We start from the raw sequence: 25,651 nt of genomic DNA, 5'->3' as shown, positions 1-25,651 counted from the left end.
CAGCACTGCAGGTGGGGTCTCACAAGAGCAGAGTAGAGGGGGAGAATCCCCTCCCTCGTCCTGCTGGCTCCACTTCTCTTGATGCAGCCCAGGATACAGTTGGCTTTCTGGGCTGCAAATACACATTGCTGGCTCATAGTCAGTTTTCCATTCACCAACACCCCCCAGTCCTTCTCCTCAGGGCTGCTCTCCATCCACTCATCACCCAGCCTGTATTTGTGCTTGGGATTGCCCCAACCCATGTGCAGGACCTTGCACTTGGCCTTGTTAAACTTTATGTCCTACAAATAAACAAACGATGGTGAGGGCAGCAGACAATCAATTATAGAGAACAGGACATGTGAAAACCAGCACTAGTACAGGGAACAGAGGACTATGGAAGCCTTAGCTGTATCATCCGGTGGAACATGAGACCAGGAAAAACATTTAGGGGTGGGGATGATGAGAGGTACATTTCTCACTAAGGAACAAAATTTTCTAATAATTTGTCAGGGTCTACCTTTTCAAGCTGAAATTCATTACTACATCAAAGTGAATGCCTTGCTGCTAACAGAATAAATGTCTCTATTTAGAATGTAAATGAGAAAAATGTATGAATTACACAACATTTAAGGAATTGTGAGTGGCTGGGTGGATGGAGTTAGTTTTATTTTTAAAATTGACTTTGACATAATTTGATAATAAGTAATAATCTTGGTTTCTGATTCTCCAATAATTTGAAATGTAGCAAATCTTTACTAAAAGTGTGTGCTGCATTACACATGAAGCGTACACGTTTAAGGGGTGTGTGGTGGGTTGGTGTGTTGGTCTGTTTGCAACCTGCTTCCCTTCCTACCCTCCTGTTGTAATACACCGTGTGCTCGTTCCCTGGAGACCACCAGGACGGAAGGCTGAAGTCAGCCTTGTGCAGTGTGGAATTATGCCAGCTTGAGGATACTATCCTTTTCCAGAAGAGCGTGGGAGCCCTTCAGGGGCTAGGAGATGCAGGTAACTAGGAGAAGTTATGCACCTCCCATGCTCCCTCCATCATCTTCTGCCTGGAGGAGAAATCTGTTTGAAAAAAACCTGCATTGGGCAATTCTTGGAAACAGACACCTGGATGGAGATGCATTCTTGTCAGATGAAAACCCAGAAAACATTTTCACAGATGTGGTTGACAGAGGAGGTCATGATCTCATTTCATATGTCACTGCTTAATCTTAGCCGAGATAATTACATACGTATGGCTGTCTAAACATGAAGTCAACAGGAAGGTATCCAGCTCCATGTGGTACTACAAGTAAATCAGATTTAACTGCAATAGCCAGCAGCTGAGGATATTAGGTGACTATCAGATGCTCCCTGAAGAAAAAAAGACAGCAAACTTACATTTATTCTTTTTTTCTTATCTGGCTCTATGGGCTGGTACCAATATGGATAAAACTCACGTTAAGATCTCATAATGTTCAAGTAATAATTGATACAGACTTTAGAATTACTATAAATACATGACAGAATGAAAACTCCCTGTCCAGGAGAAGGTGTAACATATTGCCTAAGCCATCTGTAGTGCTGGGTTGATGCTGACAAGTCATGGATACTATACAGACCATCGGGTGTGGATCACTTGTTTTACTGGTAAGCAGTCTGGTAAGCATTTAACACTAGTTAAGGCTCTGAGCAGCTGCTAGCCCAGCAGGGCAGGAGCTGTAGGTGTGGTAAAGCCCTAGAATGGAGGCTGTTCCGTAGCACTCAGAACCAGGGCAAAATGTCCTTGATGCTTTGCTTTTTGCTGTGTTGACCCTAAGTATTTTTTTTCAGAAGGCCTCACCTTCTGGCCGTACCATTATTGTGTTTCTCTGCAAGTGCTTTAATAGTGGCTCATATCCACTGTAGTACAGCTAGTTTTAGTATTATTTCAGTATTATTTTAGTATTAATTTAGTATTATTGCTGCTGGGGACTTAAGAGTTGCCTGGGAAGGCCATGGGGTATTTTGCACGATGCTGCCTTTGCAGCACGCAGATAAACCTGTCGGTTTGTTCCAGGCTCAGTGGCAGTTTCCTGTACAGCCATGAAGACACCACAAACTGTCCAAATTTCCCAACCTTAATCAGCTCTCTCCCACTCCCCCTTGCTGTGCTTTTAAACTGTTTGTGAGTAGGGATTTTTTTTTTCCCCACATGTGTAGTAAATTGAACTCTGGAGTGGTGTACAAACCTGGGTTTGTAAGGTTCATTGCTTGGGTATTTTTTTTAATCAGGCCACAAGTGGAGACCTGTGTGATCAACCTTCAGAAGGTTTTCTCTGAGTGCTTGTGCTCTCTAGGTCCTGACCCTCGGTCTGCAAGAAGGCCCAGTCACCCACACTGAGCCCCCCTGGGCTTCCTGGGACTTTTCAACCCAGCCAGACACTAATGGAGGCGTGTCTGCAGGATTAGAGTCAGCACCAGCACGAGCTCTAGGTAAGTGCGTGCCCTCCCTCGTGTTCAGACGTGTTCTTGTAAACTGAGATTTCAGACAAGCGAGTGAAGACATACTTCAGTTTTATTGTTGTTTAGGCATGGATAGAAACATTAATTCTTTTGCGCTCTTGGTTCTTGAAACGTGCCTATAGTGAACTCGGAGCAGTGAAAAACTCAGCTCCTAGGACTGACGATTTAAAGTGCATAGGAGATCTAGCAGAATCCCAAAAGACGAGGAGTAGTTGTTATTCCTTTTTCATAGCTGTGGAAGTTGAAAGACTTTTTGTCTTCTCCTCTCCCCCGTATTTCCCAGACAGTGGTATGAAAATTTTCAGCCCTTCCCTATGCTTTCCCTCATGATCTTTGGAGGTTTCTTCTCTGTATTTAAGAACTATTTGTAGTGTTATAAAGAAAGACAGATGATGTTTGCACACTCCTTCACAGGACTCTGTTAAAACTTTTCCTGTTTAGAGTCATGCCCATTGCGTTGTTTTTTTTTTTTTTTAAAATGTTTATCACTTGGCAGTGTTCTCGCACCAAAAGAAAAAGATATATTTGTATATAAAGTAACTTTTTTGTGTGTTCACGTTTTATTTTGGAAAAACAGGTGTTTAAAAATTTTAGAATTTTTTTAACAAAATTCTAAAAAGAAAAAAATCACAATATTTACAGAGATAACAGAATGGCTTAGCCATGCAAAACAAATTACTTTGGTTTTTCCCCCATTTTACTTTGGTTTAAATATTGACCAAGATTATAATTTTTTTCCTTTTGCCAAATAAAACAGTAACAAATCAAACTTTAGAGGCATATAACAGGATTTCCCTCTAATATTTTATACAGCATAGAGTTTATAGGACATCTTATGTATTTAATCCATGCCAATGCACTACAGGAAGCTTTTATTAAGACATCAGTCACTACTGCCCAGACATTTAACATTTTACAAATTTACAAGTAACAGTGTTTTCTTCCCCCTAAATAATGCAAAAGTGGCAAAATACATTTCCTAACGTCCATCTTTTTCTTTTATTTATTTATTTATTTTTGCCTACCAGTCTATAAAAACTTACTTTTTCCCTGGATATTTGTAAATGGAAACCTGATGTTCTGCTTACTCTGCTGTTCCTCTCTATCAAAACTGCCCATTGCTTTCTTCCAGAAACTAACCTTCTGCATAAGATGAAACTTCTGTCCCTTAAGTACAACTTTCTATTGGCCCTTTACCCTAAAACATTTTCTTATCACTACCATTCTAAAAATTCCCTCAAGCATCAAACATGTTTATAAAGTTACAAACTTGAATGTAACTAAAGATACATAGACGTTTCATTGTTACAATTATATGTACTGTTTGATAAATTAGGTACCAGTTAAAAACACTAAAATTATCTCAAGGTGCATTCAATATCTGTAGCATAGTTAACAAAAACACACAAAAAATATATATATATTCTATTTTTGTGGGAAAAAAATGCAGCTTTGATATGACCACTTTTTAAAAAAAGTTTACAATTCTGACTGGTATCTTTTTGAAATGAAGAAAAGGTACAGTACTTTAAGGCAGCGGATAACATAAAGGAATCAAAATTAACCCAGAATTCCAGTCCCTTATCCTAATTCTAATATGAAAGACGACTGATAACGTATCAATAAGATGTGTGTCTTGCTCTAGAAGAAAAGGATTATTAGCCACCGTCTGTACATAGGCTAGGAATTTTTCATTGTGTTCCTTGCTCAATACCCAGACTTCGTGGAAACTCTTTGTTCCCTTTCTGGCTGTTTAACTTTGCATGGTTTTTTAAATGTTCACTTTTATTAACAATTTATTTTTTTCTTGTCACAGCTGTCACCCTTCCTCTTCACTGTGATTTCAAATGTGTTTTTTTACTGTGATTTCAAAGAAAGGAGTTTGACATTTTCCTTTAAGACAATCTTACATTCTAGGTACTTGCTACAAAGCAGAGGCTTCACTGATAACAATCAGAATTAGACATGTACCTGCTCAAAGGGTGTCGTAAAAACAATTGAAATAAAACCATTACACTATACATCAGATTAACAGCAACTCCCAGAACAAAGCCTTACAGTGTATAAAAATAGCTACGTAAAAAATTTACATAAAGGCAAACAAAAAGAAATCTTCAGTGCAGACATTTACAAAAAAATATTTCAAACAGAACACAACATGGTGACCTATTATCATGGCTGTTGCCAAAATTAGTTTGTGGGTTTTGTTTTTTTTTTTTTTTAGCTTGAGATAATTGTGTCTAAAATCCTTTGAAAACTCGGTAGTATGATCTGTTTAATACTTGAACCATGAATAGCTGTCACTTCTTTGTATATGTTTAAATACAATCCACGTTCATGCTTCAATTGGTCTATATGTATTCTCTGAAAATAGGAAAGATAAAGCCAGTTAAACATTTCAAAATATGTGAACCAACAAAACTACTCAGTATTTAACCTTCAAATAGACAGCTACACGAATAGTACCTTCTTCTGCCATTCAGTGATGAGAATACTTTCACAATAAGAATAGCTGTTGCAATATTGTTCCTGCTAAATCCAGTAAGTCTACCTGGTAAGTAATGGATTTATGTCCATTTCATTTATGTAGATCTACTGATCTGAAGAAATAATTAGAGTAAAAGATTGCACCGAAGGCACATGATGTTATTGAACTTCTATGTTCAACAAATACACCCAGCTGACTTCAGCTCCATCTAATCACCTCAATATTGCAATGCCGCAGAAGGTACCAGGTCCAGAAAAAAAATACAAAACAAGCCCTAACTGAAAAAGATTACAGAATTTTCCCACAGAATTGCAGTAGAAACGCTGGGTATTCACACTGCAACTTTTTTAAGATTCAAATTTATTTTCCACTTTAAACCATTCATAGGGCATAATTTTGGGATTTCCAATTCCCTCTCTCAAATAGTAAAACAGTGATATTGCTAGCAAAGTGCACACAGCAATGCTCCATCTCTTTATGTACTTTATAATCATTCCACCAGTGAATTCTGAATATTTAGTACAAAAATAGTGCCCCATACCTTAAAATTTCAGACAATACTAACATATTGGAATTATTAATAAGGAGAACTGTTTTTAGATTAAAAAAAAGTTTAATCTTTAAGTATGAAACGTGGCAATTCCACTCATAACACACCACCACTGAACACTTACTAGTCTCATTTTTAGGAACAGTTGATGATTAACCCAAGAAACCTCAATATGGTTAGCTGGTTTCCACACTGTTGTGCTACCACAGTGTTAATTTAAATGGGCTCAGTTGGTCAGAAAAATGGTCTAATATCCTACTCTGGGTGCTAAGGGGAGAGATGCAGCAGTGGCACATCTACGTGCAGCGGTGGTGTATATATATGTGAACACCGGGTGGTGCTGTTGGTGCTTTGTAATGCTGCTGTAATTCCAGACAGAACTTCGGCATCTACCTAAGTATTTGTGTAGAGTTTATTTTATACGGATCCTGGTTGGGGAAACTTTCATACCTGTTTCATTGCTACTAACTTAATATACAGTATCTCTTTCCAGGATAAAATCGATAATAGTGTGAGTATGTGAAATCTTGTGTAAAGGAATGATTTGGTTCTAGGGAAAGTTTCATGCCTTTTGCAGTGATGATAAATAAAGCTGACCGAAGACTTAGAAACTATTGCTTTCAGTAAGGGAAGAAGGTTCCTGTAAACATTTAAAGTCATAACTCAAAACCTTGTAAACTATACCTAAACACACTCTTCATATACATACATGCACACATGTATACCAGTGATACATTATACAAATTTGTATTTTCATTTCCCCAAGTATGTGGTTTAAAATAAAGCCATGTGCTAAGTTATATCTAAGTGTCAGGCTTTTTTAATAAGCGTGTATGCAGGTATGAATTCTTAACCAGCCAGGGGCTGAGCCTGTCTGTCCTGATAGAGCACCACTCAAAACTGCTCCGCTGCCAAACCTCTGCAAGGGGAGCAACAGACTCCAAGCTACCACTGTGGTCACCAGACACAGATCGCTAGTGCGAAATGGTGGACAAAGGTATGTGAAACGCTGCAGTATGAAATGCTTACCTGGAATGATGACTGACACATTTTGTCTCTTAAGTTTCAGATTTATGATTGTTTTCTTCTAGTTTTTTGTTTTCTTCTATATTTCCAAGATCTTTGTCTACATGTTTTGATGCTGTCCTATAATGAAAAAATAAGGTCACTTTTGCATGCCTACAGCATTTTGTTCCACTCTCACATTAACGACAGTGTCTCCTCCCCTCTCAGTAATACATAAAACTTTTACGAGTTCTGTTCTGAGTGGAGCAATAGGCTTGCATATGTCTGTAAATAGACCAACAGCACCAGTTCCCCCACTGGCATTAGTACTGCAGGGAGTACTGCAGTACGGCTGTGCATGTGTGTTTTACTTCTTGAGGAATTCAGAATTATTACATTTAGTAAGGTTAAACCAGTTGTGCAGATCCGTGTTTCTTGACAAATTAATTGTGTAGCTTGTTTCAGTAAACAAGAGTTTGCTTTAAGGCGTACTAAAACCTTGCAAGTGTGGCTAAGATATCTTGATCAACACAGCAATCTTTTCTGTACTTGTACTAATTGACTTTCAGAGCCTGTGCCAAATAGAAGCTCTTTAAATGTGAAGAAATTAACAAAAATTCCGGCAACACCGAAAAAAACCCGCTCTGGCTTCTGGATCTCTGCTATCTATGACTGATGAGCTTTGGGTAAAGAAGAGATTGTGTAAATGTTTGAGGGGGGAAAAAGAAGAGGTATGCTTCATTTAAAATAGCAGGTCTTCCTTAATGCAAGTAGTGGAGATGAATTAATGAGTTAAGTGCTTAGTTTAACTTAGCACAATAAAACCACTATGCCATTCATTTAACGTGTGAGAAGCCTCACTGTCTGCCAAGGTGAAAGATTCCTGCAGTGCTGCGATAACATTTCGAGGGCCACAATTTTTAAAATGTAAATGGGCAAATGTGTTTGAGTGGGACAAAGTAAATCCCTTGTGTCAAAGCAGATTATTGTTATATGCGTTTTTCTCTATGGATAATTTGTTTCCCCTACAGGAAAGTAACGTCTGTTGTGACAGATTCATGCATATGCTCACCCTTGCTTCAGGGCAAAGACCCATAGTGACACTGACTTGCAAAATACAATGAAGACACAGGTTAGCAAGATAGTGTGACATGTCACGCTGACACCATGCAGGTATGTACCTTCCAAAACCACTGACCTGAATTTTCACTAGTGGAGTGTTTCTGTGCACATCCTCCATCTGAGCAAAGGCCGCTAGCAGGGGCTAAGCACTACGTAGCCTTGAACAGTACTGTTAAGACAGCACGGTTTAGTTCGTGTCTCAGAAGAGCTTCTGATGGGATGCAAACCCACCTAACCCTCAACACCTCCGGGAGCGCTGCGGAAACGCTGCTCTCTGGGCTGGGGAGCAGTGTTTGAGGTGAAGTGCCAGGGGGTATGGGACTCTGGGCCCTGAATCTCCCTGATTACACTGAATGGGACCATTCCAAAAGCTTTTTGATTTTAGAGTACATTATTTCCTGGGTGGGTATAAGCTTTAGTGCTTCAAAGCTGCATTTACCTTTTACTGCTGGTTTTAGAGTGCCTGGTATGTTTGTGTGGCTGATGGAAGGTGTCTGTGCTGAAAATCCACTTACTGCAAAGATGTGAACTCCTGCTTATCACGGGCAAATTTAATTTTAAAAACACTGAGACTGTATCATGAAGTAACTTGTTCTACAATGGTAAATTTCTTTTGTCCAGTAACTTTCTACTTTCTTCTGGTATTCAAAACCTGAAACATGTGATGTGCATAGAAGGAAAGGATGCGAGATGAAACGAAGAAGAAAATTCAGTGCTCTGGTAGAGATTGACCTTCTGTGACCTTAATAACCTTTCACAAATCTCTTTAATCCTAGTAAAAAAGAAACACTCCCCCAAATAAAGAAAACCCTTAAAAAACTTTTTTTTTTTGTAATTAAAAAAATGTTTGGTTTAGGTAGAGCTCAGGATTTGGCTTGTTATGTGGCTAATGAGTCTTTTCCATAAATAAGTCTTACAAAATTGGAGACAGTAGGGAAAGAGATGAAAAGCTGAAAGAATCTGGACTCAAGCAATTACCTGAGCTGAAATGAGTTGGAGGCGAGAAAGCAGGATCATGCACGTCTGCCCTCATGTAGCTGTGTATGTCTGCTCTTGGAGACAAGACAGTGGACTGGATAGACTATTGGCATGGCTCAGTGTGATCCTTTTTTTGGCCTCTTATCAAGAGTTTTACAGTGCCCAAAGCAGACTGAATCTCACATGACCTGACACTTAACAGCAGAGGGAACTGTAATGAGCATTACTGGTCTTTGATTAGGTTTAAATTATTCAATGACTAAACCTGGGAAATTCTGCAGTGCGATCAAGGTTTTGATTTTTAAAGTGTTCTATTTTAGTTCTGCATTCAATGAAACTGTTCCCCTCACCAAATGTCACCTCTATTTTCCTAAAGCCAAAATGGGTGAAAATGGGAGATATAAAAGGCAGCACTGTGACTTTGAAAGAGGCAGGTGATCCAGAACTCTTCTGGAGGATGGTATATACTGCTTGCTTGAAATGAGAGCAGCAGCAGTTTTTCATGTCTGACAATCAGATGGATTTAGATTCTCAGTGCCTGAGACTGAAATACAGCAGTTTTATTCTGGTGGTTCAGTGATCTTGCTGACCTTTTTTTGTTGTGTTTTTTTTTTTTTTTTTGTTCCCCAAATAAATACTGGTATCGAGGCAGACTGACCACCTCAGCACAAGCAATACTGCTGCCTCTTTTAGTGCTATCTAAACAGTGTTATTAACAGACAGAAGAGCAATTTTGCATTGAGTTGCAGCAGTGTGATCCATTGGCAGTGCTCTGCCAACAGCAGAGGAATAGCCGACCCTGGCATGGCACCAATCCTCAGGGCTCGACAGACGTGGCCTGGGTTTCTAACAGAGAAATGGCTCAAACCGTGGTTTCCATTGCTTCCTGAGGTGACTTGAGGCACAGGACAAATGGTCCTTTGCTAGCTCAACATTCAACAACAGTTGTTCCTTAGTTTTTTTGTGCATTAACTCCTGTCAGCTTTGCTACATTTGCACCTCAGGAGTGACATCTGAGCAGCTGGGCAACACTGTCGAATGGACAGAAATATTCCTAAGGATTTGCCAAAAAGGGCAAGACAGCCCACTTTGCCCAGACCATCTCACACACTTTAATGTTATCTACAGCTCCACAAACAAAGCCCACACCTTAGCATGCTCTGGTCATGTTGTTCTGAAGAGTGAGAAGTTGGTTGTATGAGTCTACTTATGCCTCTCAACTGTTTTTTTTTTAAATTCATTTGTAAAACATGGATCATTCTGAGCTCTTGCTAAAATTATGACTCATATTTTACATTTATCTGTGCTTGCTCTTCAGGAAAATAATTATCCTCAGGGAATCCTAATCAAAATCTCTCTAAGTAGTACCAAAGTGAGACTTTTAGCTTTCTTTGGAGTGTGTGTGTGCGCACTGAGGGGCCGTTATTTTCATGGATTTTGTTTAGATACTGTTCATAGCATTGCTCTTAATATAAAGAACATTTTCCATCTCAATTGTCTTGCCTGCTGTAGAGTAAATACAGTCTGCGTATAAATGACCCAGAAAGTGTTGGGTTTTAATTGCTGATTTCTTTTAACCTCCTCACAACTCTAGGCCTCACCCTCAACACTCTTCAAGGAAGAAAATCTGCAATTCTGTTGTCCTTGTTACCCAAGCTTGCGATAATGACGGGTAAGAGAATACATATCAGTGTAGTTCTGGGTGCTGAAGCAAGAGACACACATTTTATTACAGCTTGCCTTACTTTTGAAAGGCATGTTAAGACACTCAACTGCACTGTTGCAAAATATTTTCTAGGAGCTAACAGTCTTATACATGCAAATCTGGAGTGTCTGCAACCTCTCTTATTATCCCAATCTTGCCTTCCACTTCCTCCTATTATTTTCAAATGTCCATCAGTAGGAAAAAAGGCAGATATCTTACAAAAATATTTCAGTCATCAAGAAATGAGTGACCATTTTTCTTAATTCGTGCCACTTTTGTGACATGAACTGACACTTTCAGAGATGTTTGTAACTTTTGTCTTTTCTCTGGAAGGGAATTGCACAAAAAAACCCACAAATGCTGAGTCTTGTTCAAAGCATACAGCAAGTTTCCTACATATTTGGCCTGCCACATTTAGATTCATATGCTTATTTCCTGTAAAGTATCAGAACAGCAGAATTGTTATGCTTCAAATGTTCAATTTCAGAGAAACTAGTAACATTCTTGATTACTGTGACCTAAGAAGAATTTCAAGAGTTTGGTGTGCTCTGAGTATGAACAATCTTAAGACTGCTGTTGTGCTTCAATTTGCCCAGCTGAATTTTCCTTCACTGCATTTTAAACCACTTTAACCTTGATCTAGCCTCATGTGACTTGAGATTTGTGCACCACCATATCCAAGGAGCAAAAATGGGACAAAGGCCCAATCTACATGTAAAACTTCTGTGCCTGCAAAACAGAGATACAGGGTGCTGGATGCATTCATTTCTTTCTAAATCTTTAATTTCTGCTGTACTCTCAGCTGTTTCTGCCAAGGTGAAAATTTCATATATGAAGGATTTACTGAAGATGGGTGTCCTAGAATCACTCAACTGAGGTCTGACACAAACATTTTAGAAAGACTCTGAAGTGCTAAGTTATATTCTGTTTGGTGCAAATTAGTTTAAAATATCCTTTTTAGAAAAAGGAGAAATCTGTAGAACAAGTCTTTGGCCTTCTGCTCAGATGAAGGAGAAACATGGCATGCTGGGGTAGGTAGCCTCAACTCTTTATAAGTGAGGGGGTTGGTTGCAGGATGTGGAATACAGATGAGTCCCTGATTTATGGGATAATATTCATAGTGAAAAGAATATGTGGCAATAATCAGCTTTTGCATCAAGTGGAGCTGAGGCAGTGAATAACTATATAAGTGATTTATTGTGAATATATTCCAAGGCTACAAGTATAATTCCTACTTAGTGTGGATGACAAGACAATAGAAGATTATACAAACCACAACACCAATAATGAAAAAAAGTAATGTTTTTCTTGCCTCGGCAGACTTGGAAAGTTCTGTGCTGCTGCCTTCTCAGACTTTCCTTTGGCGTCACTTTGGGGATAGAGATTAGGTGAGTTACTGTTCAAGGGTGGGTTCAAAAAATAACTACTAACTGTTGGCCTGTATGGAGATGGTGGGATTGTGATTAGACACGGATTGTGTCTAAAGGTGTAAGGTGCTTTTTGCAAGGTCTACTTGGATTTCTACATTATAATTCGTAATGAAAACTGTCAGAATAGGTACTGACACTCTGCTTGCTCTTGCAAGTACAGCGTGCAGAAAGCAGGGAGGATAACAACAGATCAACTTAAATATATGCTGAGAACGGGAGATCGTCAGTGATGATGCATCAATTAAGGGTTTCAGAGGCCAGCAACCATGTATCAAATATGGAGACTATTATTTAACTATAAAGGGATTTTTATCTTGTTCCCAGTGAACCTGTCTAGTCAATACTAGCTCTAATTCTTACTCTAAGATTGTAGAAGAGAAGCTGAGCATGAAGTGTTGTCCATGTTAGAATACGCTGTATCCTATCTTTGAAGCTGAAAAAGTTATCTTAAGTCATAAACTTAGCAAAGGACATGCTATATTCTACAATTCTTACCTCTCCCCATGCTACATAATGGCACAAGAAAAGATACTTTACCTTCTCTGCCCTCCTTATACCCAAACCACCTCTTCCAAAAAAACCCAAACCAGTGAACCACAGTTTCATGATCCCACATTCTCATATTCAAAAGCAAAAAAGAAAATTATTCTAGACGTTGTTACACTAGTAGCAAAGTGTGGGAGGAGAAGCTCAACCCTATTATTACTTTTTAATTTCTACCAAAAGAAGCGTAAGCTTTGCAAAACAAATTTTTTCTCCTGTACAATATCTGAATGTGGTTCTGCACTTGGGTAATTTATTGCAATTGTTTATTTGAAAAACTACCAAAACCTGCTTGGTTATGGCTGGAGTAAAATCCTTACATTTTATCCAAAAAAAGAGTATTTTCAAGCAGATTGAGAACTCCTTGTTGTATTTTCCTATCAATGCTAACACATTTGTTCATAGTAAAATCCCACTGGTATATTTTAAATCTCATCTGATCTAATTTTAATGAAAGGTCATAGAAAGAACAACTGAACTTTTAGATTGCTTCTATACCTGTACCGATTTGTGCATGTTATACATAACTACCTTAATCTTCCCTGTTAAGAAGCAGCTGTAAGGAACCCTTCACAGAGCAAGCCTGCCCTCAGTTCTCCCTGGAGACAAATGTATGGGGTAAGGCCAAATGGCATACAGTCACAGCCATCTTTACAAGGATGGAGAAACATGGTTACTTTCTGAGATCATCCTGTTTAAAGCGAGCCTGTATGATAATAAAAAAAATCTGAAAGCAAGCAGGCCTCCCTGGCAAATCCTGTTCTATGCATAGGATGGCTAAAACATAGATTTCGATGATAGCTTCTGGACTTTCAGCAACACAAGATCTATCTTTACCAATTTTACTTCAGAGCTCTCAAAGTATATATGAACAAATGAATTAAGGACCTCTCTTCTCCCTGAGATGGTTTAGACTTATTCTGTAATTCATTCCATTTTTAAAGCAAATGAGCTACCCAACTTCTAAATGAAGACAGTTTCTAGTACCAGTAAAGCCACACAGAGGTAACATCCCACAGTTAAGTAGCAGGTACTGTATTCAAGTGCAAGAATCAGCACAGACTTGGTTGTCAGGAAAGAGAACCTCATTACAGGTGATCTATGAAAAGTCTTGGAACCCCACCTCCAGGAGGTGAGTCCTGTAAAGCATTAGGACAAGTCGCTCAGAGGTACCAAGTTTCCTTTCTCTGTTAAATGCACCCACTGTAACAACTTTTCCCCACTCAGACTACTGGAATGCTGCAGGAGGGAAAACAGGTAAACATACATTTCTGCTTATCATTATTCTTTTTTCAATTCAGTATCAAGTTTTCCATAAATTCTTACTTTGATTTCTTCACATAGAGCCAGTAGACAACACCTGCAACCAGAGCAGCCAGCAGAAGACCGACTACAATCCCCACTATTAGCTTTGCCTGGTCATTAACCTTTTCGCTATTGTCATCTGAAGCAAAGAAGAAAAGTTAATGAAGTGACCTATGATAAAGTAAACCATTACACCATTTCTAAAGAATTTCCATCAGAAACAAGAAAAGGGGTCAGAAAGTCAAAATTAAAAAAAGTAGGCATTGTTCTTAAAACACATTTAAAGATTCAGAAAGTCATGTTCTTAGTCAATCATGGCACCAGCTATTTCAAATCAAGTCCAACTTTGAGGGACTGTGGAAGTTGTTCAGTGATGTCTTGAACTGAGACAATCAACAGAAAGGTTTATGGAGATAGAAAACCATACATACCGTTTCTATCCTCTGGCTCATCGTATTCTGGAATACTTACTGAAATGAAAAATGTTAAAATTAAAGACAAAGTGTGTTGTTCCTGAACATCACCTTTAATTGGCTATTTACAGTAATGACAGAAACACTGAAACTTAATGCAGTGTTTGCCAAACAACATGGTAATTAATCTTATCTTTAAGCAGAAGTGTTTCCTTTGTAACTATAATATATCCAACTGAAGAATCTTATTCAAAACCTGTAATACTAATCTACCCTTCCACAAACTGTAGCTTCTCAGCACCTTTCGTTATTGAAAAGTGACATTTGATCAAAGCCCCATAGGGCTGATTTCTGTTCTGAGTCAAGTCATACCAGTAATAGTAAACTGGAATTTGGGGACTAAAAGATGATGTTAGTTTAGTAACAAATAAATACTTTTGTCTATAAATAATGTATTATTTGGCAATATTTTTGTCCTATTATGTTGTAATATTATTTTGTAAGATTATTTACTTTTGTAAATAATATATTGCATACATGAGATAGCTAGCCAAGAAAGTCACGAAGACTAAGTGACTTCATCCAGAAAGCTATCAATAAATTTTATGTACTACTGATCCAGAGTGGATTTACAATTGCTTGACTTAAGACAAAAAGGTTAAATATCTTAGTATCAACATTACTATGCAGACCTAGTCTTCATACAAGTGTGAAGTGTGGGTACTTTATGTGAAACTGTAACTTTAAGGTCTTTAGAAGACACTCACTAGCAGAGACATTCAGGGAGGTCACAGTCCTTTCTAGCTGGTTTTCTGCAATGCAAGTTAAAGTCACATTTTCCTCGGGAGCAATTACAATTTTACTGGAAAATTTTCCATTAACGTATTTGGTCTCCTCTGTCTGAAAAGGTAAAAAATGAAGATTAGTATCCTTGAAAAATGCATTACCTGTATTTACACACTGAAAATGTTCAGAGGGAAATTACTTTCAACTAATATTTCAGTGTTCCAAACAACAGCAGTAGAAATAATGCATTATTTTATTAAACGGTAATGTGAACACTTTGGCCACGATATCCAGTTACAGCTACATTTGGTATAGTGTGCACTGTCAGACCACTGATAAAGATGCATTTTTGAGAAAGTTAAGCACATTCTATACTTGCTTTTGCTTCTTTTGACTATTTAAATAATATTCCAAGTGAAAAAATTCTTGAAGAAAAACCCAAAATCGAATTCCTAAGGTCTCATTTCTTTCCCTCTTGCTGTTTTTCATTTATGTCTTCATAAGGAAAATAATCACGGTAAGTTTTCCACTTTCTAGCTTTCCAAGTTGTTTCACACTAAGCATTATTTTGCCAAAATACATGTATTTAGTAGTACTTGCAGTATCTGTGCCATAATAGTGATGTGAAGTCGTTTCATAATTTTGCTGTATGTCATTCTTAGGTTAATACAATGTCCAGAGAAAATTATTTTCAATCATTTATATAGTTTCAAGACAATACCTGCCATATAGCTTCAAGTAAATGGACAAATTTTGACGGCTATACATAGTTTCTACAGGATTAAAGCAAAACGTAATGGAGTAATGAAATCTACAGGAGTAATTCCAGTTTCCAACTGCTTGTATAGATGTCTTATTTATTTTTCCTGCTAAGGCAAAATGTGGCAGTGCCTTGTATGTGATTTGGTAATCAATCTGAAAATACTTCAGTTTGCTTATTTTCCAGGTACTTTTCCTGCTGTATACGAGTACTCCTTATTTCTCCCCCAGGATGACTGCATTATGGTTCTATTTCCAGTGAGAAACAACAGGTATAACCATACAAAACCAACTATAAAAATCAGGATAAAAACTGCAAAGCCCGTAAGGAACTATATTGACTGTATTTTCTGACTTGTACTTGTCACATTTCATTACACTCCACACAGTTAATGTCTACATCAAGTACCCATTTGCTTTCTAATGTAAGTTCTATAATTCCATCATTATTTGTAAATTCTTTATTTAATGGCAAAATCACCACATTACCCAGATAAAACGACCAAGTACCTTCACTTAAAAATGCGTATGTCATTTGTAACCTTTTATTTTTCCTTCCAGGTTTGGCTTGTAGCCAGTGGATCTTCTGTGCCTTCACCTGCTCTGTTCAATAGACCTTTATCATCAGAAATCATCCATGTAAGTACCATGTAGCTACAGCTACCACTTAACCCTTCTCTTAGATAAATGAAACAGACCTAGTTTCTTCAATCTCACTATCTGGAAAATGTTCGCTGATTTTAAATTGCACCTCCTATGCACTATCTTTTGTTGAATAAAGTAATAAGAAAGATACTTGCTTTATTTATGATGCTTCCACTTCCAGTAACTGTCCATTGCACTGCTGGTTTGGGGAAGCCTTCCACATGGCAGACAATTGTTTTAGACATTTTATTTGTGTTGGTTTTCTTTGTCATTTTGATTTGAGGTTTTCCTGCAAGAACAATACTACAATTAAACATTTTGTTTGAAAAGGAGAATTAACAATGATAGCTATCTGCTCCCTTACCTTCCACAATAAGTTTAAGTGTCTTTCTTTTCTTTAACCCTTCGACCTCCTGTAGAGTAGTTTCACAGATGTAGTTTCCAGCATCTTGATATTGAAGACTTGAAAATGATGGACTTGTTTGCATTCTGATATTGTCCTGATAAAGTAAGAAGTTAATCTCTGTGAATTCTAACTCAGAATACATTAACCTCTAAATTACAAATGTGACTGCTATCAACAGAATTTTTCACGTGCTGCGGTAAATTAGAGCCTTACTCTTAAAATGTTCTGCTCCCCCCTGCCCCCGCCCCCCCCCCCCCCCCCCCCCAATAACTACATTTGAATAGCTGACGGCAACATAACAGCATGAAAAGTGGAAACTACTGGAGATTTATAAAAACCACCTCCCTCCTTCTCAAACTACTCTGCTTTCAAATCAAGGGCATAGATGGAATCAATTAATAGTCTGAGCTTTTCTAGTAGGCTGGCCAAAACCCCTAGTGGTACAAACTGTCTGAGACACAGACAACTCTCCTCTAGGCCAGGTTTATGAGATCAACCTATGCTACTAAACCATCAGGTATCATTATTTTTAGTTCCAGCAGTTTAATTTAAACCCACCATCTGTGACAGCAACCTTTTTCACCAGCCACTGAACACCAGTTCTAACACCCAATCTCTCAACATGCCTTGTTTTTTTATTATGTTTATCAGAACCAAGACCAAACTTGCCTCTGAGAAAACAATCAATGGATCTAAATTCCTCCAAACGGGCCTTCCTTCTTAGAGGGACCTGATTCTCAAAGGGCCTTGTATAGACCATTTCAAAAAAGTTGTATTTGTTATAGTAGGCATTACTTTTCTCTATTTGAAAACCGAGCCAATAACTACAGTAACTGATTTTTAGTCATCAACTTGAGTCAGTAGCTCTCATTTTAGCCATATGTGTAAGACCCATTTTAACAATATTCTTTAAAAAGCCCAGTGAACGACTTCCTTCCTTCCTTCCAAAACACTGAAGTAGCAGCAGTAATATGAAGAGGCGAACACTTAGATGAAGTGTGAAGTAGATGAATTACTGACCTTTATCCAAAACACAGTTGCATTTCTACTAGATGAAATCGTGCATGACACAGGCAGGGCCTCTCCAATCTGTTTTGTGACTTCACCACTAGGAGTAAGCTGCAAATCCAAATCTGGGATAGAAAGAACATTTGTCAAAAGTTAATCTCGGAAAGCCTGGCCCATTTCAAAGGCTTACCAAGGAAAGAAAATGTGACTAATTGCACTCATTAAATTCAAGATTTCATTTCTTCAATAAAATCTAAGTCAATTTTACAAGTAAGGGAGAGGAGAGAATTATTCTAAAATAGTCACTGCAGAACATTCACGTTTTTGCTGTAATTATAGGCTAAAAGGAAAAGCAAAAACTCACTAATCACTAGACAGATACATTTTTTTCACCTTGTACTGCTGAAAGAGTGACAGAGGAGGTACAAGAAGCTGAAGGAGTACTTCCCATAGCAGTACATGCCTCCTGAAAGGGGAAGCACAGACTGCTGTGATGGTAGCTTGCTATGGGCCAGGTAGAAATTTATCTTCGGGGTAGGACTCGTGGAGATGGGGACAGATTAACCTAAACAGTAGGTGTGGAGAAGAGGATAGGAGGACAAAGGGTAACTTTCTGGAATCTGATAAAACAAGTTGTTTTTTATCCTCAGGATCTGGAGAGGATGAGGATGGTCAATACAGGGTGTGCAAGACACAATATTGATGAAGGGGTGAAGAGTCTGAATTACAGTGTTGGGAAGCCACACATAAGGCCCTTTCACTTAGTTGTTTTCATTTGTAACTTAAAAAGCCATTTTCATGTAACTCACAGACCAAGCTTTGCTTGACCTGTTTGGGCTCCAGGGAAATTGCAGTCAGTGATGGCTGTGTTTGACACAAGGCAGGGTGAGAGCCAGCAACAGAAAGATCAGGAAACACTGCTCTAGATTTTTCTTCGTATATGGATTTGGCAGGCTAGGGACTTTTTTTTTTTTAAAAAAAAAAATCCTACACTGAAAGAAAAGCAGAGTTTGCCAAGCTAAACCTCTATTTTGCTTCCCCTCTCACAGTGCCTTGCTTGTAAGCCAAGTTGCCTGGTTGAACGACTATCACAGATGCGCACACATACACACACTCGCTCTCAAATGGCAGGCACACACGATTTCATCACGAATATAGTACTTGCTGGAAAAGGACTGCGAAACATCCTTTTTGGCTTTTAAGCAGAGTTTAAAAAAATCTTGAGGCAAAAATCACAGTTGGTAGAGGAAAGGGAAAACAGTGAGTTTTCCTTACAAAACAGTGAATTTAGCTACTGGCTTCATTCAATGGTTGCCCTGGGAACACCACTGTAACTAAAGGCAGAACTTCAGGGAACAACTAGGGTCCATTCTGTACTGTTAAGTCTGCATTATTATCTGTTTTATTAGTCTAATGCCTAGTCCAAGAGGTCACAAGAACTGTACTTTCATCTGTGCATGAGTAAAGCAAAGATCTCACCGAAGAGATAAAATGGCATTTTGTTTCTGTATTTCTATGGGGATTTCTCCCCCTGCCTCCCCAAACTAGTAAATGCAAACAAACTAATGAGATTCTCAAGGTCTTACCATTGCTTCCACAAGAAAAAACAGAAGAAATTAAAACAAAGACAAGACTCAGCCAGTGAGCATTTATATATAGATTCAGATGGTGTATGGGATGTGCTTCTTCTTGCTGTTACTCTCAAGCACCAAGGCAGAGGGGTGGCTGAAGAAAAAGCTAAGTTGTTTTCTTACCCTCCCCCCCCCCCCCCCGCCCCCCCAGGGTGACTCTCCTGCAACATCTACTTAAACTTTTTGTTCTTTGAAGCAAGATAGCACCTCAAACCCAAGAGATCACCAAGGACCATATAGGAGGGATTCCTCTCCCCTATGCCACAGGAAGCATTAAATTATTAAATTTTTGGCCTTTGGCAAGACTGACACAGCCCAGAGCAATCCTTCAACCCAGTCTTCCTTCAGGGTAGCATCCTCCCCACCCCTGCTTTTTGTGTTATAACTGAGACTACAATCCCTCTCACACAGTGGTCTTGGTTGCTACAGAAGTTCAGGAAAATTTACAGTGTGTGAGATGAACTGCATAGCTCAGAGCAATATTTGTAAGGTGATTTATGAGGCCAGTACAGAATTAAGCTACTGTTTAACATAGGATCTCCTCTAGGAGCTCTACATAGAGAAATTTGATTTGTATTAATCTTCTGCCAGTTATCTGTAGGGTCCACAAAGAAATGTGATGCAGATACTTTTACTTCTCAACTTACGTGCTCCATTAGTAAATAATCTCCTCTTGGTACAGAAGGATGAGGAGAAATTATTTCTTGCATACAGAAGACTGTCAAAATTAATTTTCCTTGTCATTGAAATAAAAACTTTGTTGCAAGAGTTTTCCATACATTTCCTGTTTGGCTTTGAAATGTTCTTCATGAACAAACTTCTCATCAGGCACCATTTTCAATATATGCTAGCTCTTAATGTGGTCTCACTTGAAGTCTTGCATTGATTTCAGAGCTGTCTTTGCATACCAAGTAGCACAGAGAAGAGACAAAGAGTGCATTCTGCATGTATTGCCACATCATGTGAGAGAGGTATGGAATTAATGCAGGGAAGACTGGAGCAAACACTTCTGTTCTGAAACTCTATTGCACATACAGGACAGGCTCCCAGCATTTAAAGGAGGTCTCCAACGGAATACTGTGCTACGACTGGAAAAACTATGTACAGCACCTGCTTGTAGTCTGAACTCCCCAAACACATTAGCAGACAACCAGAAACTCCTCCTAGTATACTGAGAATAGATTTTTCCCATGCAACATTCAAAAGGTGATTTCCCCTGTATTTTCAATGAGTCTGCAGCACAAGAGAAGACTATTAAAAATACCTATGGAGAAAGACAAATGGTAAATTTCTCAAACCTTTAATTTATTGGAAGGTTTGCAAACCTATTTCCCCAGAAAACACATTTTAGCAGAAAGGAAAGCATCACCAAGATGTTGTTCCACAGCCATACTCCATACCAGGTTTTATGTACAGAAACAATTATAGCAAGAGATCAAGAAATGGGACTGTGGGATGAAACAGTCACCTGCTTCTTCATAGTGGGGAAGGTACACCTGTCCTCTACTGCTAGGTGCTTTCCTTGCCTCACACCGGGTGTGCTTCTGTAGCAGTTTAAGTGGTTGTAAACAGGTTTTGCCCTGACCCCCTACCTCTTCCTTCCTGGCCTCTGCCAGTTTTGCTCATCTGATCCTAGGCAAACTCACTCAAGGAACAGAGCTGGCAGAAAATATACAACCTGGGGTAAAAAAAACAGACCTACAATATAAATCCTGTTCTGTTGCTCCCTCTGTTGAGGAACAAATCAGGCCAACTGCAAGCATTCAGTTCTGCCAGACTTTAAACTGGGACCTTGCTGCACAGATCCTGCACCCACTTCAAGGGCAAGAGCTCAGATTGTTCAGTTTGTCCCTTATGTCCTCTGGGTAAGGACGGGAGACCCTTTCTTCCCTCCTCAGTTTGCTTTATAAATAAATTATTTCCCTAAACATTATGGGTAACTCAGATGCTTTAATGTCAATTTTCATCTGTCTGTGAATCTCATAATTTACGTTCATCTTGGAAAAAAAGAGCTTGGTATTGAGCCAGAATATTTTGCTACAAAAATATTTAAGGGCTATAATGTGCTAATGTATTTTCATACCAGCAAGCTGCTTTCCCTCCCTAGACACTGAAAGGAACCAGAGTAATTATAATGCTCAATAAAATCTGTTTGGGAAAAAGCACTACAGTTGAAATGTAACAAATTACTATAAATAGTTTCACAGATTTAAACTAAAATTATTATATTGCCTGGGTTTGTTTTGGGTTTGTTTTTTTTTTTACATGAAAATAAAAAAAAAAAATCTAAAGGGCCAAGATCGAATGTGAGGAAATGAAAAGCCCTGACTCAGAATGAAGGCTTTTTCAAGTGTAACAGCACAGACAGGAATACTCATCCATATGTGAAAAGGTAAGCAATAAAGCAAGAGAGAGATAAAAAGTAGGATTTGATAGGCATTAGTAAATATTATTTGAAGGACAAAAAACATCATGGAAGCATTAAAAAAAATCTGAAGATCTAACACCAAAAATATATAAGTACATTAGAAGGAGAAGGCACTAAAAACTACTCAGTTATGCTGTAAAATTAATATAAAATAAGCAACTGCAAGATGAAGGAGGATATTATAAAGCATCTCCAAGTTCTATGACTTTTTCAGAGGAGTTCTCCTTACAAGAAAACATGCTGCAAAAATGCTTTAGACCAGCATAAGGCAAGACATATAGTAGCTTAAAAATAAGGCATGGTCTGGGCATTCAGGAAATACAGAACTATTCCAAGGCCACTGTGCCTCACTTAAGCAAGGCCTTATTGCAAACAGAGGTATTTAAGAAAAACAAAACAAACCCTAAGTGAAGTGAAGCAGTAGGGTACTAGATTGTACCTATGAGCTCTGAGTAGCTGCACTAGCTGCCAACACTGGAAAGACTTCTGTCAAGAAAACACATGCTTCTTGTGTAGTAAAGCTCTTCTGACATGCAGACAAAATAGCAGAGAAAGGAAAACTGGCTTGTTATAAATAACTTGGAGCTGAGGAAGCCATTCTTTAGAGCAACTATTTATGGAAGTACAAGTAGACATGCAATCCACTTGGAGTAAATAAAAGGGTCAGTTATTCCACAGCAAACTACCAGCAAGCCACCTTTGACTGTAGTACAGAGGTCTCTTCAGATCTTACATACCCTGACTCTTGGCAAAGAGAAGGGGCAGGTAGGAAAACAGCAGATGACCTTATTAAATGCAAAATAATCCATTAAATGGAATAGTGTAATTATTCATGTACAGGTATATTCTGCATGCATTGCACCTCTTCCAAGAGAAAAAATACCAAAGTATACAAACATGAAGTTTCTTTTTATGTAAAGTATAACTACTGTGGAAGCCTTTAAACTTCATTACCCATCATGTTCCTCTGAAGCTGTAATCTATTAAAGGTATTTATGCTACTGAGAAGACTACAGATCATCAATGCTTTTAGGGGAAACCTAGTACCATTGTGTTTAGTCTCATTTCGCAGACTGTGATAGTACAGCAAAATTTGAAAGAGTTCCTGTCTTGTTTTCTCACATAAGGAGATTAAAAGCAACCATTGAAAAGCAACCCTTGCTTCAATGGTTCAACCAGTTCGATGGCTGCTTTTGAAGTGTTGCTGATACAGTCTGAGTAAATACTCTAGTATCCAGCTAAAGAAACTTTACTGAGCTCTGGAGCTCTCATGACTCTGGGAAAAGTGAAAAAAGCAGCTTGTCCTATGTGAACATAAGCAATTCCTAAGTCTCTTCTCCAGACTCCTTACACGTTAACATCATCTGGATGAAAGGACATCAGACTAATGTGAATTTGACTATGAAGAATGACCTTCAGTGATACCACTGTGGGACAGCTTGTGTGTTTGAGTACATTCTAAGGCACAGTTGGAGCAGAATAATTTGCCATATATATGTTCACATTGAGTGAAACATAAAATACCAGAATTGGCACTGTATGTGACAGTGCATATACTATACAAAGGTTACATAAAGTGAATCTGTATCTAAGCCAATGAATTGAGAAAGTTAAGGTTTTGAAATAGAAATACATTAGAAAAAATAGAAATGACCTGACAGTACTTCAGACCAACCACATCATTCAGTTCTCCCATAGGTTAACTGGAAGGTCCAAGATAGGTTTGTATCCTAACCAGGAGTGCAAAATGCAATGACTTACAGTGTACAGTGATGGTGGTCGAGTCCATCATGCTTCTGTCAGTCAGAGAGCATTTGTATTCTCCTGTTGCATTTCGTCTCACATCTGTCATTACATACATATCTGAGCTTCTTATACCTTCTGTTTCTCCCTGTGGATGGGAAAGAAAATAGTTATTGTATATAGGCCTGCTAAAAACATTACTTTTTATTGAGGATTTTTTTAATTATAAGGATGGTGAAATACTCCAAAATATGTATTGACACAGCATCATTGAAGTGTAGCTACCTATTAATAATACTAAGGTTTATTTCCTGTATGACACCATAGTTTTAAAAAACACCTACAGTTAAGAGCTTACTCTTTTAATTGAATGACTGACTTATTTTAAGAGGACATTAAAATACAAAATTTGAAAGTTTAGCAGAAAAAAAAAAGAGGCGAAAACAAAAGACTGAAACAGTCTACAAATAAGAGTGTTGCAGAAATCACAACAGCAAAATAAACTGCGTTTCTAAATCTGTATCTGAAACGATATATTCAGTTTAGGAAAAATCATGAAATGAAGTGTACTGCATTACACGTGTTTAAACAGCACAAGCAAACCTTGCTCTATCCACATCATGGTACGGAGTCTGTTAGGATATACACTATATGCAGTTATAGACAGTTAGGATATACACCTTATATGCAGTTATCGACAGAAACTGGTGTTTTGAATTAGCCTGCAAGTGCTGCTTTCTGGCTGTCCAGTTGCCCAGTTTCCCCCTGATTACAACTGACTGACTTAGATCAGCTTTGAAACAAGCACAGAGTGAAACCCTAATTCATATCTCTGAATCCAGAAAGAGATTTACGATACCTGTGAACCTTGCAAAGAAACCACCAATTCCAGCTCTCCTTGAGCGAAAGGACTAGTATCAGGTAGCAGGGAGACTGAAGATAAGACAAACTTGGGTGTTTAGCTATCTCACTGTGATAGTGGAGCAAAGAGAGATACCATACACTTTTTCCCTGGCATACAGGGAGTTCCTAGGATGACTCACTGAATCTAAATGGCTGTCCTGAGATAAAAGGACTTCAGCTCCTAGTTTCCCTTGCTGCTCTTCAGCAATTCAAACATGCCAGGAGTCCAAAGTAGGTGAGGATTATGTTCAAAGGGCGACATGCGGTTTTTTGAATACCTGAAAGCATGCCACTGCTTTTGGCCTCTCTCAAGATCAGCTCTGCTCACTACTACAATAGGAACAAAAAAAGTTATATAAAATAGGAGAGAAGCAGGACATGGAAGCAGGACTAGAAATCTTAGAATATAAGGCCACATCTCTCTCGGGATTTCACCAATACTAAGAAGATGAATGGTACCAAAGCCTTTTATTTTTCTCAATTTGCATTTTATGCATTTGACAGATTTGTACTACACTTTCTCTTGTGCTGTCACACTCATTCTTTTTTGTGCTGTTATTCCAGCAAACAATTAATTAATTAACTAAAGAAAAGAAATTGCGCAAAGATTCATCCGTGAAAGTTCAAAAAATGGCTGAATTAATTTCCTGTACTTTCACTGCCAGATCTTTGTCTGTTATGACAACAGATTAGATGGTTTTATTCAAGATGCTAAACTGCTTTAGTCAAAACTGTTTCTTATCAAAACATCTGATGATGGGAAATGAAGCCTAGAAATTTTTAGTAGGTCCAAACCCCAAAGCTTTTGGGTAGGGTGGGGTGAAGAAGTTTTTTCAAAATATTTTGCCAACTCAGGTGAGGTGTTCTCAGAGCCTGATGTAATGGCCAATGTCTATCTACAGTTATAGTCACATCGAATTTCTTCCTTCATTTGTTATAAAAATCACGTATACGCTGACATGTAGCAATGTCTGTACAAAGGATGATACAGAGTATTTCACCACGCAGTGACAGTGAGGCAGGACTTACTGGAATGTAAAACAGGAACTCCTGTGGAGGAGGGTTGCCATTTCCTGAGCACTTCAGAGTGATGTTATCGCCTTCTTTAATGATACTACTTTGTGTCAGCACTTGAATAGTCACCTTCTCTGTTGGATCTGTGAAAATAATGTACACGTTTAATAGCTTCTGCAAAAAACCACACAGTAACACTACGCATAGGATATTCATCGCCGAAGAGTACATGATTTTATCATCAAGCAGGTGAAGTTATTTGCATGTGTAGATCTTTCTATGAAAGAACTGAAGTTAATCACACTTTTTAAATTTTT

At 38.3% G+C, this 25,651-nt stretch overlaps 1 protein-coding gene across 1 annotated transcript in view; it reads right to left on the bottom strand.

Annotated features, from left to right (window-relative positions):
* Positions 1-2,506: 2,506 nt before the first annotated feature.
* The window catches only part of ALCAM (activated leukocyte cell adhesion molecule), a 122,935-nt gene continuing 99,790 nt past the window's right edge, over positions 2,507-25,651 (bottom strand). The window contains exons 7-16 of the mRNA XM_074856156.1: positions 25,350-25,477; positions 23,436-23,565; positions 17,628-17,740; positions 16,566-16,701; positions 16,353-16,490; positions 14,779-14,907; positions 14,030-14,068; positions 13,620-13,737; positions 6,540-6,656; positions 2,507-4,836 (exon numbers count right to left, since the gene is read on the bottom strand). Of these exons, the coding sequence (XP_074712257.1) occupies positions 6,569-6,656; positions 13,620-13,737; positions 14,030-14,068; positions 14,779-14,907; positions 16,353-16,490; positions 16,566-16,701; positions 17,628-17,740; positions 23,436-23,565; positions 25,350-25,477 (1,019 nt within the window). The 3' untranslated portion in view covers positions 2,507-4,836; positions 6,540-6,568. The remainder of the gene's footprint in view (positions 4,837-6,539; positions 6,657-13,619; positions 13,738-14,029; positions 14,069-14,778; positions 14,908-16,352; positions 16,491-16,565; positions 16,702-17,627; positions 17,741-23,435; positions 23,566-25,349; positions 25,478-25,651) is intronic.

This window comes from Strix uralensis, chromosome 2 (genome assembly GCF_047716275.1).
Source record: "Strix uralensis isolate ZFMK-TIS-50842 chromosome 2, bStrUra1, whole genome shotgun sequence".
Classification (NCBI taxonomy): Eukaryota; Metazoa; Chordata; class Aves; order Strigiformes; family Strigidae; genus Strix; species Strix uralensis.
This window is presented reverse-complemented; position numbering and strand designations above follow the sequence as displayed.